Here is a 20,070-nt window from a genome sequence, read left to right as displayed (position 1 = left end):
CAACTTAATCCATTCAAGGTTTTAAACACCTCAGTTAGATCTCCTTGCAGGTGTCTAGTCTCAAGACACTGCAATTTGCAGGCTGAAGGAAAACTTCCACACATCTATCCTGCAATCTTCCTTCCTCAACTTGAATTTATGCCCCCTCATGTGAGTAGTCACAGCATGTGGAAGAATGCCATTAACACATTCAGCCAACTTAATCCATTCAAGGTTTTAAACACCTCAGTTAGATCTCCTTGCAGGTGTCTAGTCTCAAGACACTGCAATTTGCAGAACTGAAGCCTTTCTAGGTAAGAGCACCCTTTTGTTCTCTTCACCAGTCTGATTGCCCTTCTCTGCACCCATTCCGGCAAATTTACATTATTCCTAAAGTGCAGACCTGTATACGGTACTCAAGATGTAGCCTAACCATGGCCTTATACAAACGGATAATCACTTCCTTATCCCTCTTATCAAAGTTTCTGCATATCATTAACAAAAACCCATGAGCTGTCCTAGAAGTGTGTCTGCACTGCTCAGAGATTTTCATATCTGACTGCACAATTATCCCCAAATCTTTTTCATTCTCTACTAGACTGAGTGTAGCACTACATATTGATAAGTTACTCTGCAGTTACTGCTACCCATATGTAGTACCTTGCATTTATCAATGTTAAACTTCAACTGCCATTTCCCAGCCTGTTGATCTAATTTTACAGATCTTGTTGCAGTAGCTCACCCTGATTTTAGCCATCCTTCCAATCTTTGTATCGTCTGAAAACTTAGGCATTAAGCCTGATATACCTTCATCAGTATCATTGATAAATATTGAAAGCAATAATGGGCCTTGTAGTGAACCTTTGGGAACTCCACTAATAACATTGGTCCACGAAGAGCAGTGCCCATTGATAACCACCCTCTGTCGTCTTCCACTTAACCATCCCTTTATCCATAGCAGTAACAGGCCCTTAATGCCACATTGCTCCAGTTTGTATAGCAGTCTTTTATGTGCAACAGTATCAAAAGCCTTCCTGAAATCAAAGTATATTTTGTCAAATTATTTTTTGCATCCAGTTCTTTGGTCACTGCATCATAGTAATCTATCAGATTGGTTAGACAAGACTGCCCCTTAACAAATCTGTGTTGTGATAGCAGTATAATTGCATGCCTCTCCAGATGGTCTTGCATTACTTCTTTAACCAGTGATTCCATTATTTTCCCTGGAACAGACATTAAGCTAAACAGGTCTTTAATTACTGATGTTGCCTTTCGATCCCCCTTTATGAATTTGTATACATTTGCACATCTCCAGTCCATAGGGATCTCCCCCGAATCCAAGGATGCACTCATAATTATGGCTAAGGGTTTGCTTACCTCCTTTTCTGCCTACCTTAATATAATTGGACACTACCCATCCACCTCAAGTGCCTTTTTATATACATCTTCAACAACTCCTTCACTTTCCTTTCAGTTATCACAACATTATTTAGCTCCTCGTTAGAGTTTGATAAACTTCTGACATCCCCTTTCCTGAAGAATTTCTCATGTGTGAATGTAGATGCAAAATACCTATTCAGTTTGTCTGCAACCTGAGTAGGATCATCAACAGTTAATCCATTGACATCAAGTGACCCAGTGTGATTCAATCCCTTCCTTCTACTTTTAATATAAGCATAGAAGGCTTTGCTGTTTCAGAGGCTTCTCATAATCTGCCTTAGTTTGCCTAACCTCCTTTGTGACTTGATTAAAGAATACTTATATCTACCATCATCATCATCATCAACCATTTTCAATCCACTGCAGGATGAAGGCTTCTCCAGAAACTTAAAAGGCACCCGGGGTGGATGGGATCTATCCAGTTATATTAAAGGAAGCAGCAAAGGATGTAAGCAAACCCTTAGCCATAATTATGAGAGCTTCTTTGGACTCAGGGGAGGCACCCATAGACTGGAGATATGCAAATGTGACCTCACTTCACAAAGGAAGATCACAGGCTGACACAAGTAATTATAGACCTGTGAGTTTAACTTCTGTTCCAGGAAAATGAACAGAGGTGCTGGTTAAAGAAGCCCTGCAGGATCATCTAGACAAGACTTCAGTTCTAGCTTGGACACAGCATGGTTTTGTTAAGGGAAAGTCTTGCCTGACCAATTTGATTGGATACTATGATGCAGTCACAAAAGAACTGGATGCAAGAAATAACTTTGATATTATATATTTGGATCTTAGAGAGGCCTTTGATACTGTTGCACATGGAAGACTGCTGCACAAATTGGAGCAGTGTGGCATTGGAGGCAAATTGCTGCTATGGATAAAGGGATAGTTAAGGGGGAGAAAACAGAGAGTGGTAATCAATGGACACTGCTCATCGTGGACTAATGTTATTAGTGGAGTCCCTCAGGGTTCAGTGTTGGGTCCATTATTGTTTTCTGTATTTATAAATGATATTGATGATGGTATATCAAGCTTAATGTCCAAGTTTGCAGACGATACAAAGATTGGCAGGGTTGTTAAGAATGCTACTGACACTATGCTGCTGCAACAGGATCTGGAAAGGTTGAGCAGATGGGCTGAGAGGTGGCAAATGAAGTTTAACATTGACAAATGTAAAGTACTATGGGGAAACAGTAACCCCAGAGCTACGTATCAACTCTGTGGTACTACACTGAGATAGTGGCATAGTGTTTTGTGGAAGGCACCACCGGTGGTTTCCCACATCTGCACCATGGTACTTTGTGAAGAATTTACAGAATCTCTGTAAAAGCCAGAAAAAGTGTCGTGGCTGGTTTGTGACAGAGTTGTGCTGTGGTCTGTTGTTCTCTCTCTGGCTGCTTAGCCGCACGGCTCCTAAGGGAACCCCACATTGCCCGCCACCACCACTGGGAGGTGAGCCAGGCTGCCCATTATACTCTGGCTGGCCTCCGCCAGGGTTGCCTGAGCTTCCTGACGGAGACCAAGAAAAAAAAATAAATAAAAAAAAATAATAAAAATAAAAATAAAAAATAAAGTAACAGATTAAAAAAAATAATAATAATAAGAAAAAAAAATAAATAAATAAAAATAAAAATAAAAAAAATATATAAATAAAAATAATAAAATAAAAATAAAAAAAAAAAATATATATAAATAAAAATAATAAAATAAAATAAGTAAAAAAAAAGTAATAGATAAAAAAAGAGAGAGAGAGAGAGAGAGAGAGAGAGAGAGAGGGGCATAGAAAAAGAGAGGATTTGAGGGGGAATGAATTTGGGTGGGTTGACAGGGAAGAATAAATCCACCTTAATTTAGGCGAAGTATAGGAAAGAGTGTGGGTTTAAAAGTACTACACTGACAGTGGTAGAGAATGAAAAGGACCTGGGGGTAATTGTGCAGGCAGATATGAAGTTCTCTGAGCAGTGCAGATGTGCTGCAAGAGTAGCTCCTGGTGTCTTGTCAATGATATACAGGAATTTTTTTAGGGATGAGGAATAAGGAGGTAATGTCCCCTTGTATAAGGCAATGGTCAGGCCACACCTTTAGTACTGTATACAGGTCTGGAGGCCTCATTTTAGGAAGGATGTAGAACTGCTGGAACGAGTACAGAGAAGGGCAACAAGATTGGTGAGGGGAACAAAGGGGTCCTCTTACCAAGAAAGGCTTAAGTTCTGTAAATTGCAGTAGCTGGAGACTAGGCACCTGCAAGGTGATCTGATTGAGGTGTAGAAGGCGTTGAATGGGTTGAGCATGCTGAATTCTGATGGGATTAATCCGCTTGCTCAGATTACGAACTTGAGGGGGCATAAATTCAAATTGAGGAAAGACAGTTGTAGAATAGATGTGTGCAAAGTTACCTTTAGCCAGTGGGTGGTTAATTGCTGAAACAAACTTCTATCTGTCATTGTGAAAGTTGATAGCTTAAATAAATTCAAGGAGGAACTGGACAAACTTTTAGAGGGAATGGATGTGTGAAATTGTTTTTTTTTTTTTTTTTCTTTTTTGGGCTGATGCTACTTAAGCTCATATGCTTGCTTTCTTGCATAGCCTCCATTACTACTACTACTACTACCTTTGTTCCATTGAGTATATATATCATCCAAATAGCACTACTTCAAAACTAATGAATTGTTGTTGCTGCAATTCATGGAAATGATTTAACTGCAGGTAGTATGGAACAATAGATAAGCCAGTTCTGCTGACAAAGAAGCAGCCACCATTCTCTAGACAGGATTAATGCAAGCTCAGACAATTAACAAAAAATTTTATGAGTGATGGATGCAGTATGGCCATCAAGTTGAACAAATACCTCTGTATTAAAGTATGAAACAGAGGAAATAGATATGAGTATGAAACAAATTACCATATTGTTTCATGTAAAGTAGTTTACTAGCAGTGATACTTCTGGATCATATACCTTTGTTTTATTCATATGAATCTTTATTTCATGTTGCTCATTTAACTTTACAGGTAAACAAGTGATTTGCAAAAAACAAACATTTAAGAAAAAAAATCAGATTATTGCAATTTAAAGAACTCATAGTTTCAAATTGTTTGTTATTACCGTAAAATTTATTTGATTTTATTAAATTGTGAACATATCAAATAATGCTCATTATAGCTGGCTTCTCATTACAGGCAGTTCTCACAATAGTGTACTTTACTCAACTTGATTTCAGATCTCATCTGGGTAAAAAATGGACTTTCAATGAGTGGAAAGTTTTGTATCACAGCTTCATTCTCAATTGTATTTGTATATGTAGCTGAAATTTACCCCACAGTGGTAAGGAATGTAGGGGTTGGATCGTGTAGTTTCATAGCTAGAATAGGATCAGTTATTGCCCCCTTTGTCAAAGAAATTGTAAGTTATTTTTGTATTCAATTTTAGTTTGATCACACCTATTTAATTTGAACTTATTTCATAGTTAGTATATATAAATATGTAATTAATATCTTTGATAATTCCTCTCTTTTCATTATGCACTACATAATTGTTAGTTTCTCTGTCTCTAATGTTTAAAAAAATAAAAACCAAAAAGAAAACCTCTTCGTTTTGGGAAACTAACTTGGAAATATGAACAAGTTCCTTAAATTTATTCCCATAGATGTGAAAAATGTGTCTTTCATTTCTTTTATTTCCATAGATGTGAAAAATATGTCTCTCATCCCTTAATTCTAAGAATTAAGGGATGAGAGCATATACACTGGTGTTCAAAGAAAGTACATCATCCCTTAAAATTGTAATTGTTGTCCGAATAACGTAAGTATGTGGCAATATTTCTTACGGATTGCATCAGATAAGATTGACATGTGTAGGTGATGACATAATATTGCATCAGTGGTTACTTTCAGCTATATAAGCACGCTCTGCAAGAGTTGCAGTCATTCCTTACTTGTGTCAGGATAGCGAGTTATGTGCAGTTGACGCCACAAAGAAAGAGTGCTATTGTTGCTTTACACGAGGAAGGATGTTCTTCCTTCATCATATTGCTTATAGGGTGTCTTGTAATCAATCAACAGTGAGTAGATTTCTTTCCAAACTCAAGAATACTGGTTCTGCTGATATGAAAAAAGGAACCAGATGCAAATGAGTCTGATCACCAAAACAGGACCACATTTTGAAGCGTTTATGCCTTCAAAACCGTAAAGCTTCTTTGTCTGAGCTGAAAAGAGAATGGGAATAATATAAAGGGTTGGTAGCAAGTGCAGTAATAGTCAGAAGATGCCTCTTTAAAAATGGACTTGTAGCCCATTATCCTAAGAAGAAGAAGAAGTCCCTCCTCACACAAAAAATGAAAAAGCCCCGATTAATTTGGTATAAGGAGCATGTCAAATGGACTCCCAAGCAGTGGAAGTCCGTTATTTTCTCAGATGAGAAGAAATTCAACCTGTGTGGCTCTGATGGGAGACAAACTATTCACCATAGACGTGGTGAAGGATACCATCCAGACTGTACGGTGTCTACAGTGAAATTCCCTACCAGCCAAATGATATTGGGGTGCATTTCGTATCGCAGAGTAGGTCACCCGCAGGTTATAAAAGGTTCTGTAAATGCCAATGGATACCTGGCTATATTGGAAGGCAAATTGCTGCCAACCATTAGAGACCATTTCAACTTGCCAAGTAACTGCTTCTTTCAGGACGACTCTGTTCCTTATCATCAGGTGAAAAGTGTAAGAAGGCACTTCTGTAGTTACTTTAGCTTCGTTTCTGCATTAGAGGTTCGACAGTAATGTGTCTACATTTGTTACAGGTGAAAAAACGGTTGGAAGAATGGGTCATTACAACTCAACTGGCCAGGTAACAACCAGGACCTGAATTCTATAGAGAACTGTTGGCATCATGTTGAATCTGCAGTTGCCAGAAAGAAACCAAAGACCCTTTCTGAACTTCAGGAAGCCATAATTAGTGTTTAGAACCACGAACTATCAGTTGATTATCTTCAGAAATTGATCTTGTCAATGCCTCGATGGTGTGCTGCTGTCATCAGGGCCAGAGGCAGTTCAACTAAATATTAGTTTGCACCTGGTGAACTTTTCATTTTGTTTTCCATTTAAAACGATAAACTGAAGCAAATTGAGGGCTTATGATAACATTTCAGCAGTAATTGTCGTGTTTACCAAAACTGTTGTACAGTATAAAAGTTGCAAATGCTCATTTTGGAATTTTTTGAGAGCACCTGTCAAATATTACTTAGCTTTGCCTTAACTATTAATATTAGTAAATTAATAAGAGGAGTTTACCTCAATACAATATTGAGGTAAACTCCTCTTATTAATTTACTAATATTATTATCAACGTAGAACATATTGAGTATTTCAGCTCTGATTCATACTATCTTAACTATTAATAAATATTTTTTGTTTATATTTCTATTTGTGATGCTAGTCATTAATGTAACATACCATTGCGAAAAAGGGTTAGAAATGTGAAATTCCTAGGTGATGCATTTTCTTTGAACACCATTGTATACATTTATTTGTCCAACTCTTACTCAAATGTTCATGTGCTCTCTAGTACTAGGAGATGAGGCAGGCAGTTGTTTAACAACAGTTATTAACCCTTTGGCTACAAAAAATTTATATATTCAGCTGTTACTATCATTCAGTAATTTCAGTACAAAACTTCTAGTTTGTGCAACCTTCAGAAAAGAAAGTTATATTTCCATTATTTAATTTACTTTAGCCTTTCAAAGCCTTAAATAATTTAGTCAAGACCTTATATAGATATCTGGTTTAGAAACTTCTGTATAGGGTCTATGGACTAATTGTGTACAGATATTTTTTTTTTTTTTTTTATGTGAACCCCAAACACGAGAGGTATTAGAACCTATAGTACTTAGTACCGTGCTTGGGTTGGAGGTTGAGAAGATGAAAGAAGATATTTGTTGACATTGGACTTGAACTTCTGTAGATTGTAATTTTCAGGAAATACATATGAAGGAAGGTTGTTCCAGAAAATGGCAGTTGAATGAATAAATGAGGAAGATGAAAAGTTGGTTCTGTGGGTTTGAAGTTGGACAGTAAATGGATGTTGGCTGGTGGCGGCACGAGTTCGGACTGTTTTGAAAGAGAGAGCGGGAATTATAGAAGCCAATTCAGAAGAAAGTGCCCATGGAAGTATCTGTAGAAGAGGCATGCAGCAGAAACAGTGCGTCTATGCGAAAGCGAGTGGAGAAACTCTGTTAGAGATGAATCATTAATTAACCTAACTGCCCTCTTCTGAATGGAATCAAGAAGCCTGAGAGAGGTTTTGGGGGCACCACCCCAGATGTGGGAACAATATTCCATGGCAGGGCGGATTTGCGATTTATACAGAGTGAGCAGCTGTTTGGAAGAAAAATAACGCCGAGAGCGTAAGAGAAAACCAAGTTTTTTAGATGCAGAGGAAGCAATATTTGTAATGTGCTTGTGCCAAGAGAGATTAGAAGTCAGGGTAATCCCCAAAAGAGATATATCATTTTGCCTAGAAATCGGAGTGTCACTAAACATAAGCATAGGAGCAGAAGAATCCTTTTTGCGAGATATAAGACAAGACTGAGTTTTAGAAGGGTTGAAATCAACTAAGTTGTCTTTGCCCCACTGGAGAATTACCTGAAGATCGGCATTTAAGGAATTGGTAGCAGATTTTCGAGAAGTTAAAGTTGATTGAGCAGGACAAGGTTTCTCAAAATGGAAAGTTGAATGCAATGTGCTATCATCGGCAAAACTATGGATAGGATTTCCAGTCAATGGAAGAAGGTCATTGATATACAAGAGGAAAAGAGTGGGGGAAAGAACTGAACCTTGGGGGACACCGGCATTAGTGGAGAAGTTAGAAGACAGAGAGCCATCTACCATCACCCTCAGTGAGCGATTAGAGAGAAAACTGGATAACCAATTACTAAAAACAGTTGGCAAACCATAAGATGGAAGCTTGTTTAGAAGACCTTTATGCCAAACACGATCAAAAGCCTTTGAGATGTCAAGAGCAACTACTTGTGTTTCACTGAACCTTTCCATTGAATTAGTCCATAAATGGGTAACATAAGCCAGAATATCACCAGTGGATCGACACTGACGGAATCCATACTGGCGATCGTTGATCAGACGGAAGGTTTCTAGGTGGTGTAAGAGTTGGCGGTTAATTGATTTCTCCATTACTTTAGAAAGAGTAGAAGTAATTGCAATGGGACGATAATTGGATGGGAGGGATTTGTCACCCTTTTTAGGAACTGGCTGGATATGAGCAAATTTCCAAGCAGAAGGAAAAACACCTTTGGAATAAGAAAGTGAAAAAAGGCGGCAAAGAATAGGAGTAAGTTCAGGAGCACAGGTTTTGAGAACAAGTGGAGAGATACCATCAGGACCTGGAGCTTTCTTAGCATCAAGATTCATCAAAATCCTTCTAATATCCTTTTGACGGAAGACCACAGGAGGCATTGAATGGAGCGTGTTGGGAATGGTGGGAGGTGTTTTACCAAGATCATTAATACATGACCTGGAAGAAAAATGGGATGCTAGCAGGTCAGCTTTATCCTTGGCTGAAGTGACAACAGAACCATCTGGTTTGGACAGAGGTGGGAGCAGAGATGGGCAAAAGTTGCGGCCAATAGCTTTGGCAAGAGACCAGAATGCTCGGCTACCATTAGGGCAAGAAGCAAGTTTTCTACTCTTAGCCTGTTCAAACTCTAGTTTGGACTGATTAATAACCGCTTTACAATTGTTGCGAGCTTTGGTGTAGGCAGAAAATGAATCTGAAGAATTAGAAACAAGCCAATTACGATATGCAACGTTCTTCTCTTGGACAGCCTTAGCACATTTATTGGAAAACCAAGGTTTAGATAAAGGGCGAGATTTTAAAGTGGAGTGTGGGATAAAGGATTCCATTCCTTCAAGAATAATTTCACTGACACGATCTGAGCAAACGTTGACATCAGAAGTTTTGAAACAGTAATCCGACCAAGGAAAAGAAGAAAAGAAGTCTCGCAGGTCATCCCATTTTGCATTCTTGTAATGCCAAACAACACGAGGTTGGGAATAGCCATGAGATAAAGGTTCCATTGGAGAAGAGACAATCACCAAGTTGTGATCTGAAGTGCCTAAAGGACCTCTCACTTCGACCGTGTACTTAGAAGGGTTGTTTGTGAGAAAAAGATCAAGCGTATTGGCTGTATGATTCGGATTGTCCAGTATTCTTGTAGGTAAATGAACAATCTGTGCTAGGTCATTAGTAATTGCAAAAGCCTCAGCATCTCGACCTGCTAGGTTGGTGTGACTAGATAACGGAAGCCAGCTGGAGTTGTGAACATTAAAATCGCCAAGGAAAATTACCTCACTGTTAGGAAAGTTGGACTGGAGAAAGTCAAGTTGCAAAGAGAGGAAGTCAAAGAGCTCCAAGTGATTAGTGGAGTTGGGAGAACGGTAGAGACAACAGATGAATTTGACACAATGAGGTAGAGAGATTTTAAGCCAGAGAAGATCAAAGAGAGGAGATTCCAAATTGCCAAGTCTCTGACAGGGAATATCAGAACGGACATATGCACAAGTACCACTTTGGGGCGAAAGGAATCATACAGCAAATAATTTGGGCATCTGAGATGAGCAGTAGTTGAATCAACTGATAACTGAGATTCTGTCAGAAAAAGTACATGGGGTTTGGCAGACTGCAAGTGGAAATGGACATCGTTGAGATTAGAATTGAGACCACGTATATTTGTGAAATGAATTAGGAAGTCCTTGGGAGGTTTAGATCTTTTCGCAGATAAGCTTGCTCTATTAGTTTGACAATTCATTGTGTATTCAATAGTAAGAAAAAGTGGGTGGGACATGCTGTATGAAGTAATGAAATTTTTGGATATGGCATACATGTGGTAAGAATATACCCAGATCCTTGACATAACGTGGCCTCGACAATGTTCCCCGCATACACACTACTCGGACTCCCTCCAGTCACTATCTGGCAGAGTAGAGGTAGCAAGATTATACACTAGCTGATCCGGAAGCCTCCTAGAGAGTTACCAATAGGTTCGGTCCAGTGTACTAACTAGCGGCCGGCCTGCGAACACCGTTTTAGAGCTGTACCCTCGAAATGTAAGGAATATTGGATCTCGCCACGACGTTCATCATAACCTCAAAAGTCATCAATCATACTGCATGATGGAAGAGATAGGGAAGGGTTGACCGGAACTTAGCTCTAGAGACTAAACATGGGTTCCACCACTTCAAGCCTCCAATAAGCAAAGTGGTGGTATTTCACCGGTTGATGAGAGTCATCTACCACCTAGTTCTGCCTGGTAACATGGAGGGGCGGCGGTCCTCCATGTGGTGTGGGCGCCACACCTCGACCCCTGCTTACGTTGGTTCACACCTAGGTGGTCACCCACCATGTACCCAGCATGGAGGTTATACCCAGGATTACTAACAGTCCCACCATCGTGAAGGTGCAAGCAGAAGGATTTGGCTGTCACAGACCGTCCGGACTTCGCCGAAATTGGGTCCACTTGACTTGAGTGTCACCTGAATATCAGTTCCATCAGCGTTTTAGACTCCCAGGTAGCAAGTTCAGCTTGTCTGGCATATCTGAGAGAATGTCTGTGATAACCTCAAGGACCAGTATTGTCTGTACTGTAGTGATAGTATCTATATGGATACCTTTTTTTACCAAAAAAGCAGCCTTTTTGCACCATTGAGAAAACTTAGTGTCGAATTGTACATTATTCTTTATATTCATAAATCCCTTTCTTTATCACTCACTTTAAGTTTGTTGCTTCCCAAGTAATTAAAACCTTATATTTACCAATATTGTACTTTAATTGATAATTTTCAGACCAACTAAACAGTTTACCAAGATCTTGTAACATGGATTGATTATTATCATTTGCCACCCTCCCAACTTTGTATTGCTAGCAAATTTTTATTTCACGCCTGTTATATTTTATGTGTATATTTTAAAACTACACTACACGACGCCGAATTGAATTTAAATAATTTTGGTATGCATTGATGAAACGCACAATACTCGCTGAGACTAATTCTCCTCTCTGGCTAGCAGTTTTTTTTTTTTTTTTTTTTTTCCTTAGGATTATTTTTCCAGTTCCAAGTTTTCCAGCCATGCTTGGTGCAAGACAGCATCCAGACTTCTCAGTAATTTTTTTCTAGTATTTATATATTTTTAAGTTTTCAATTAATTCTTCTTGCAGTTAGTTTTATGTCAGTTAAAATATTCTAACCAGGCTGGCTTCCATGAAATATGGTATCTGGGTTTGACATAATTTTATGTTCTTTATTTTTTTCATGGTAGCTCTTTTTTGGTAAGTTTAGTATTAGTATTCAAGAAGCCACTTTCTACATCACTTATCCAACCCCTACTGATATATGTAAATATGTTAGTTCTAGCTCTTACTTAAATTTATTCAAACTACCCATTTCCACAACACCAGATAGAAGTTTTTTCCTACAATCAACTACCCATTGGGTGAAAGAAAATTTCCACACATATCTGCAACCATCCTTCCTCAGTTTAAATTTATGCCCCATTGTTTATTGTCCGATCAATAGGAAGGATGCCATCAGTATTTAATTTACTCACTCCATTCCAAGCATTAAACATCTCCATCAGTTCTCCTTGCACAAGATGAATTTACAGGACTAAAGCCTTTCTTGGTAAGAGTATCCTTTTGTTTCACTTACTAATCTCTTGCCCTTCACTGCACCCATTCCAACAGATCCACATCTTTCTTAAAATGAGGCTTCCAAACCTGCATGCAGTAGGCAAGATGTGGCCTAACCATTGCCTTATACAATAGGATAATAACCTCCTTATCTCTGGTGGCCAAATTTCTGTATATCATTGACAAAACCCCCATGCACTCTCCTATCAGCTTGTCTGTACTGTTCAGAGAACTTCATGTCAGACTGCACAGTTATACCCAGGTCTTTTTTGTTCTCTGCACCCTCAGTGTGGTATCCCACAGTTGGTATTATTGTGGGATTACTGCTTCCCATATGCAGTACCTTGCATTTGTCAGTATTAAATTTTAGTTGCCTCTTCTCAGCCCATTGCCTAATTTTTCTAGATCTTGGTGCATTAGCATACCATGATTACTATTATTAGCCACCTGTAAACTTTGTATCACTGGAAAACTTAGATATTAATCTCATTATTTCTGTAATCCGTGGTTTCATAATCTTATAAGCCAATGCAGCTCATACTATTATAAGCACTCCTGTTAGGCCCAGTACCATCCCTGATGCTTTTAAGGTTACTATATAACTGAACAGGACAGTTTGAAATTCTTTAAGATTTTGATGTATACTACTAACCTATCTTTCCAATGACTCGGTCACCTAATACCCCCTTTAAACCCTTAAGGCATACGCTGTGACATGTATAAAGACTCCTCTGTTCAAATGAAATCCATCTTTTCTGTACGGATAGTAAAAAAAAAAAATAATGGAGTAGAACCAGAAGTGTGCTGGAGGAAGCTTATGCAAGTTCCTGTCTTAAATTTTTGGGGATTGTTTATGGCCCCTTATTAAAAAAATTAGTTTGGCAAAATGTAACAAACTAGGAATGATCTTTAGCTGAAATTCTTTTTGAGCAAGCCCCTTAACAAATTGGCAGCCTGATACCTATCAGTAGAACCAAGTTTTCTTTTTAATAAATTTGTATGAAATATAAATTTGATTGCACGAAACTATGAGCATGTAAAGTAAAGTACTGATAAAATAGTTGTTGCATATGTTGAGAAGCAGCTGTGACTAAACAGTAGTTACTTTTAATGATTGGTAATATTCATTTAATCTCCTACACTTTTTGTCATAGGGAAATGCCACCCATCCATCTGTGCCATTTATTATATATGGAGTTTTATCTATAATTAGTGGTCTGCTAATTCTTTTGCTGCCAGAAACTCGTAACTGTGAAGTCCCAGATACCCTAGAAGAAGCCGAATGCTTTGGAAGGTTTGTTTTATATTATTAGTCTTTATATTATAGAATTAATTTTTGTTATTTAATGTTCCTCTGAAGCTTGTTGTTTTATCATAAATTTTTTTATATGACTTATACTTTTTTGTACATAAACACTTTATGTTGCATTTATTAGCATCACACTGGGCTTATGAGCTGTAACTCTACAAAGTGCACAAAGCTGCACAAATCCCCCTAAATAGTGAATAAACTCAGTCCACCTGTTGGTGCCTAAACAGATAATCATTCATTAATTTTATTAATGTTCTTGAAAAGGGTATATTAATGAAATTAAAGAAAAAAAAAAGAGATAATTAATGAAATCATGAATCAATAATATGCTGTGATTTATTTAAAATGTGGTTTTTTAGTAAAAAAAATATTTTATTTTCATAATAATATAGGGATTGAAAGGAATATATTTTAAAGAGGTTCTGAAAAAAATAAATGATGAAAATATTTTTTCCTATGCAAAATGCATATTTTTTCATTTGCATTTTTTATATGCAAAAGTGTATTTAATAAAGATCAATTTAGATTTATATTCAGTTGTACTTAACTGTGCATTTTAAATTCTTTATCATTAAATAGTTTTTGCATATGCAAAGAATTGCCTTCATCATTTATTTTATTTTTATATAGTTACATATTATAAATACTATATACTGAAATTTTTCTTTTTTTTTTTTGTATCAAATGGTATTTGCACTCTTGTTTTATGAAAATATTGATTAATATTTTGTTTATCTTAATACTGCTCTATTCTTTACTGTTATTTTTTTGGCATGTATATAGGTGATATAGGATATAAAAATATATTTTTATTTTTATTAATCTTATATGGTGAGCAAATGTAGATTTGCCAAAGGACTGCTAAAAGTTGCTTGCAGTATCAGTTGTGTTACTGGCTTTAAATGGCTAGCTATCAAATCTTCAGCTGAAAATATAAGTAGTAAATTTTTATGGAAACTATGAATTTTGATTATTTCAGTTATTAGTGATTGGCATCCTGTTAAAATAATTTTAAGTTTAATCATCTTTAACTGATTGATAAATTTATTTTACATTTCAATACAAAGCAATATATTTTATTTAAAAAAAAATTCCAATTCTACTATGCTTTCAGTGCCTTTCAAGGAAATTCTAAGCGATGGGTTAGTAGAATAAACACCATTTCAACTCAGTGACTATGAACAGAGCTCTGGTAAAAATATCCTGGGACTGGTTTCATAACCCACTCCCATGCTCTTGGAACTTTTTGTAAACAGGCTTAACTATAGTTCCTTCAGTGCAATTAATTGTTTGTGGTAGTGACTCTCACTGCTTCTGCAATGATAGGACCACTTGCTGGGGTAAAGAAAACATAAAATCATAGAATTTTTTGATTTCTTGTTGCAGTGAAATGCTATATGATTTTTCTTAGAGAAAGTTGTCAGTGTGTGCTTATTATTTAAAAGTTATTTTAGGTAAGTGATTATAAGAGTGGTAAAATGACATGCATAGTTACTAAAAACTTTTTTTTTAAAGTTTTTCAAAAGCTTAATTACAATAATTATGAAAATGACAATTTATTTTTAAGGTAGTTATAATTCTGACTGGGGGGGGGGTACTTTATTCAGAATTAGACATATTTGTACATAGCAACAGCATTTCAAGCTTTGGAAGGGTGGATTATGAAAATGGGCTTGTGCAACCAAACACTATCTCTTTGATTATGAAATTAGAAGGGGGAGGAACCCAACCACCTCTATAATATGTATAATTGTCATAGTATTGCATTGATAAGAAAGGAAAAAAAGCTGTTTTTACTGTTAAATGCTTCTAAACTTTAGCTATAAAATTACCAGCAAGTTAATTTAGTTTTGTGATAAAGATAATTATATTTCTTAACATTCTCAACTAATTTATTCATTAATATTTCAGAAAGCTGCATTTGGAAAATGGAATGATAGATGGATTTCGTGTCACCCAGGAGTCCCAAGGAATGCTTGAGAACTTGAATTCTAATTCTGCTGTAGAATTAAGTTCAGTGGCTAGTAGTAAGGTACCAGTAAGTTAAGACAAGTATCTTTTAGTCACCTGTGACTGTTAGACAACACGCACCATATGTAATATAATGTCAGACTGTGAAAGGGTATTATGGAAGTGTTGTTAAACAAGAATCATGTAAACATTCATAATTCATATTAATAATTAATATTAATGGCAACTGCTATAGTGAAAAATCCCTCCCATCCCGAGTAAATGTCCACTCAAGCTTTGTTTGTTCTCTATATTAGAGGAATGAGGTATTCACCCCTCTAATGAGAAGTTAGCATGTTTCTCATTATTGCAAAATTATAAATCAGTGACAAGCAACCTTTTCTATATGAGAGCCAAAATAAAAATCTCAAGCTCTGTATGAACTGCAACACAAATGGATATTTATATTTCATTGAATTTCGTTTTTTTTTTTTTTTTTTTTGTTTTGTTTTCAAGTAATAAAAATTATAAAAGCATATTTGAAATGCATATTCTTACGAAATACATTTTTAATTTGATGAGAAGGACATCAATGAAGTTAGCACTGCTTTTTTTGCCAATAACTATTCAATATCTAGTCATATCTGAAAAAGTAGGAACTCTGTGTCAGCTCTCCAACTACTAAGCACTGGAAATGTATCGCTAAGTAAATATGAGATGGACCAAAATTTGATCTGGATTTTAATTTTTTTAAAAATCATATTAGTATAGCAAAATAAAATTGTAGCCACTTTGTGAAGTACTGTCCCTACAATTACTATATAATTGTTCCAGTGTTCTGGGAATTTTTGTATTCCATTTCCAAAGAAATCTCTTGATTGATGTGAATACCACTTTAGAACTACATTTTTCACCTTATTATTTGATGAGGTGAAACTTAGATCATTATTGTATTAGTAGTTATATTAGCCATATGCAGATGGGCTTTGTTGTGGAGAAAACAAACACCTTTGGACAGAAGGCTTGGTCACTTCTTAGAGTTAGTTTCAGAGATTTTTTAGAAAATCAGAATAGTTAACCAGAAAATCAACATAAATAATGCCTTGGGAAACATGGTAGCTATCACCTTGTTTGATGAGGTTATGCTTTTCACATTTTTGTGGAAATGAATGTGTATTTGTTCCATAGTGGAACATTTATTTTCAGGAATAAAGTGATGGACTTATCAGTTAGTCTTTACTATCTGGTACCCCTTCCAATTGATCATTATGAGTAGCAGTGATTGACTTGCTTAGCCTGCTATGGTTAGTCTTAGGGTGTTTATCCCTTCCTTACTGCTGTTTTAAAATTGGGGAACTCGTTTCCCAATTTTAAAACAGCATTTAAAGGGAATGGAAGGGATACCAGATTGTAAAGACTAACCGACTTGTCTCATTAGTGGTTATAATACAGTTAAAGTCCTTCCTTCCCTTCCCTTCTTTCTGAATTCATTCATTCTGAAACAATGAAATATGATATTGTATTGGCTTTAGTTCTGTATACTGACTTTACTGAATCTCAGATTGTTACAGATTATGGCAGCAACACAAAGCTAATGCTGATAAGCATTGGCTTTGTGTTGTGTTTAATGTGATGCATGTGTGATGCTATAAACTCAATGAGTTCATCAATCCACATGATTTTCATATTGATTGCAGTTTGCTGGCCTTGCTTTGCGTGCTTTAACTTCATGCATTTGTTATCTTCATTGAAAGATGTGCATTATTTGAACACTGAAGGTTATGACAGGCAAGGTTCCTCATACTGTGCTTAACCCTCCATTACTTATGCCTCTGGCACCTCCGTAGCCAGGTGGGCAGGAGCAGCAGCGCATAGCACATGCTTCTTGATTAGACTGGGGGTTCGAGCCTGTGCCCACCAAATACGGAGGATGCGGAAAGGTCAGGAAATGACCACCGCATATCCCCGGAGCAATGTGGCCTTAGTTGCTAATGCTCCTAAAAACTAAATAATAACAATAAATATAACTTATGCCTCTAAATGGAAGAAATAGGTGTGAATGGCATCTGTGAGACACGATCTTATTTTAATTATAAAAAATTTAATTTTAAATTTTTTACTGAATTGAAAACAATGGTCTATTAATTATGATCTGATAAACTCAATTACAAAATATTGAACAAAAATAAATGAGAGAAACCAATAATAATAATAATAAAGTTTTTATTGCATTTTTAAGAATTTTCTGGGTCATTTATCCCCCAAATTGAAATACAGCTGCTGACAAAATACAGACATTCATGTCTGTATTTTGTCAGTTGTTCATGTTTATAAGGAGGTGGGGACGAACCACCTCTATAATATGTATAATTGTCATAGCATTGCATTGATGAGAAAGGAAAAAAAGAACTTTTTACTGACCTTACTGTACAAAGAGGTGAAATCAAAGCTCTGTGATAGATGCTTTTGCCCACCTGGTGTCTGTTAAGTGCCAAACCAAATATTAATTTCTTGTAATTCATAATATATTGAAATGAAAACAGAAAATATAGTATTATAAGTTAGAAAATATTGATAGGCAAAGGTACACAGAAGGATTTGATTTCATTTACAAATTTTAAAAAATAACATTATTTTAAAAAGTGCTCTATCAGATGCCACAATGGAAGCATAAAGTTAAAGTCCCTAATGAATTTCAAATCCTTTCACACCTTTCACCGAACTAGAAACATGTGCAGACACCATCTTATTTTGTGTTGACATGGATTGCTGTGATATTCAAATGACCCATGTTTCATAAGTCTTTATTATAACAATAATAGATACGCAATTTTATTGAATTGCATCAATGATATGATTTAAAAAAAAAAAAGTTCAGATCATCTTAACGTCCACTAGTTAAAATGCATGAATGTGCTGCTTCTATAAACTTCCAATTCATAAATCCATTTCATGGACAAAAAGCCTCAATATTTGAAATACATCAATGGTCATGAAGAATGCCAAGTAATTGGTTATTGAAAGGTGACTATTAACAAAATATAGAAATTTCTAGCACTTCATTAATGGCATTTCATCAATAGAAAGCCAGGCCTAATGACCATCAAGGTGAAAGGATAGAAACAAAATATTTTCTGACAAATATAACCTAAATTTAAGTTCACGTGGAAATGTATGAATAAAAAAAAAAAAAAGGGCTGTACAAACTGGATGGAACTAAGGTGACAATTTTTTCCCCTCCAAGGTGATGCTAAATCTAAGTTTTGCTAAATAAGGTGCAAAATTTGATGTCTGAGATGACTGTTCTTACTTCAAGTCTTTAATTTGATAATATCCTGTTGTTTGTCATGGAAAAGTCTCCTCATAATCAACGTGTGTAACTTCCAATCCATAAATATAAAATTTCAGATTAAAAAATTGCAAAATTAAAACAAAATTTATGTTTTAAGATCCTTAATAAATTTGCATAATTATGGTTAACTGCATATTAGTCATAATTAGGCAAATAATATTGCACATAATCATACCATGTTTTTAAAAGTTGTGTGGTAGTGAATGAACTGACCTAATATTTGTTACTAATTAATATTATCAAGATGAGAAATTTCTACAGCTCTTCATTTGGGTAATAGTAATCCCAGATTATCTTATTACTTGGGAAGCAAAACTTAAGGCAATTGACAGTGAAAAAGACTTAGGAGTAATTATATACACTCCAACATGACTTTTTCAACAGTATAGATGTGCTGCTATAATGGAGAGAAGTTCTATAGGCAGTTAAATTAATTCGTTAGCTGACCTCCATATACAAAATTTGTTTTAAGGTCCTTAATGATGTGTCACAAATGCATTTGCATAATTAGGTTAACTGCATATTAGTCAAAATTAAGCAAATAATATTGCACATAATAATCATACCATGTTTTTATAAGTTTTGTGATGGTGGTGAATGAACTGACGTAACAAGTTTACATTTTTTACAAATTAATATTATCCAGATGTGAAAAAAAATTCTATATTACTATATGTATTAAAATACAATTGCGAAAGCAGAATAATATTGTTGTTTTTAATGTTTGTTGACATAAATATGTGCCTGACTTCGCAAATGTCTGTATCACGAAGATAAAGAAATTGTAAAAGATTTTGATAGAGTGTACAGACCTGAAAAATAAATATGTAACATGATGTGCGAACACACAGTATGTTTTTTTGTGTGATAAACATAACTAATGATTTTGTTATACTTAATTTTTTTATATATAATTATACATTGTGAAAATAAATTGTTTTCATTAATGTTTATTATTATTATTTCAAAAGATGTTTTTACACCTGGCAGGGTGTAAAAATTAGTTAAATTTTATCTCGTTCAGCAAGTTTTCACTTTTTTTCTAATAGGCATTTAAACAAACCATATCAATGACAAAAACTGAGACATCTGGAGTGCAGATTTTCTGATTTATCACAAAGGAAATATGATGGGTGTGTATCCCAGGAACTGTATGACAGCAGTTTAAGCATGGCAGTCATTATATGAAGATACTAACCAGAGCACCCAGCAATATCTGTTTTTGAAAAGATGTATAATCCTGTCATAAATGATTGCCATTTGACTCTTAGGTGCATTTCTTCAAATAGGCCTCTGGGGTTGGGAAAGTTCTGACTCATAACAACTGCAGTGCAACACACCAACTGTCTA

At 35.7% G+C, this 20,070-nt stretch overlaps 1 protein-coding gene across 1 annotated transcript in view; it reads left to right on the top strand.

Annotated features, from left to right (window-relative positions):
- Positions 1–15,504, top strand: part of LOC150081423 (organic cation transporter protein-like) — a 102,315-nt gene extending 86,811 nt beyond the window's left edge. The window contains exons 8-10 of the mRNA XM_090380197.1: positions 4,635–4,816; positions 13,261–13,400; positions 15,330–15,504. Coding sequence (XP_090236323.1) covers positions 4,635–4,816; positions 13,261–13,400; positions 15,330–15,465 — 458 coding nt within the window. The 3' untranslated portion in view covers positions 15,466–15,504. The remainder of the gene's footprint in view (positions 1–4,634; positions 4,817–13,260; positions 13,401–15,329) is intronic.
- Positions 15,505–20,070: the final 4,566 nt, after the last annotated feature.

This window comes from Mastigoproctus giganteus, chromosome 8 (assembly GCF_048544385.1).
Source record: "Mastigoproctus giganteus isolate SK-2022 chromosome 8, ASM4854438v1, whole genome shotgun sequence".
Taxonomy (NCBI): Eukaryota; Metazoa; Arthropoda; class Arachnida; order Uropygi; family Thelyphonidae; genus Mastigoproctus; species Mastigoproctus giganteus.
This window is presented reverse-complemented; position numbering and strand designations above follow the sequence as displayed.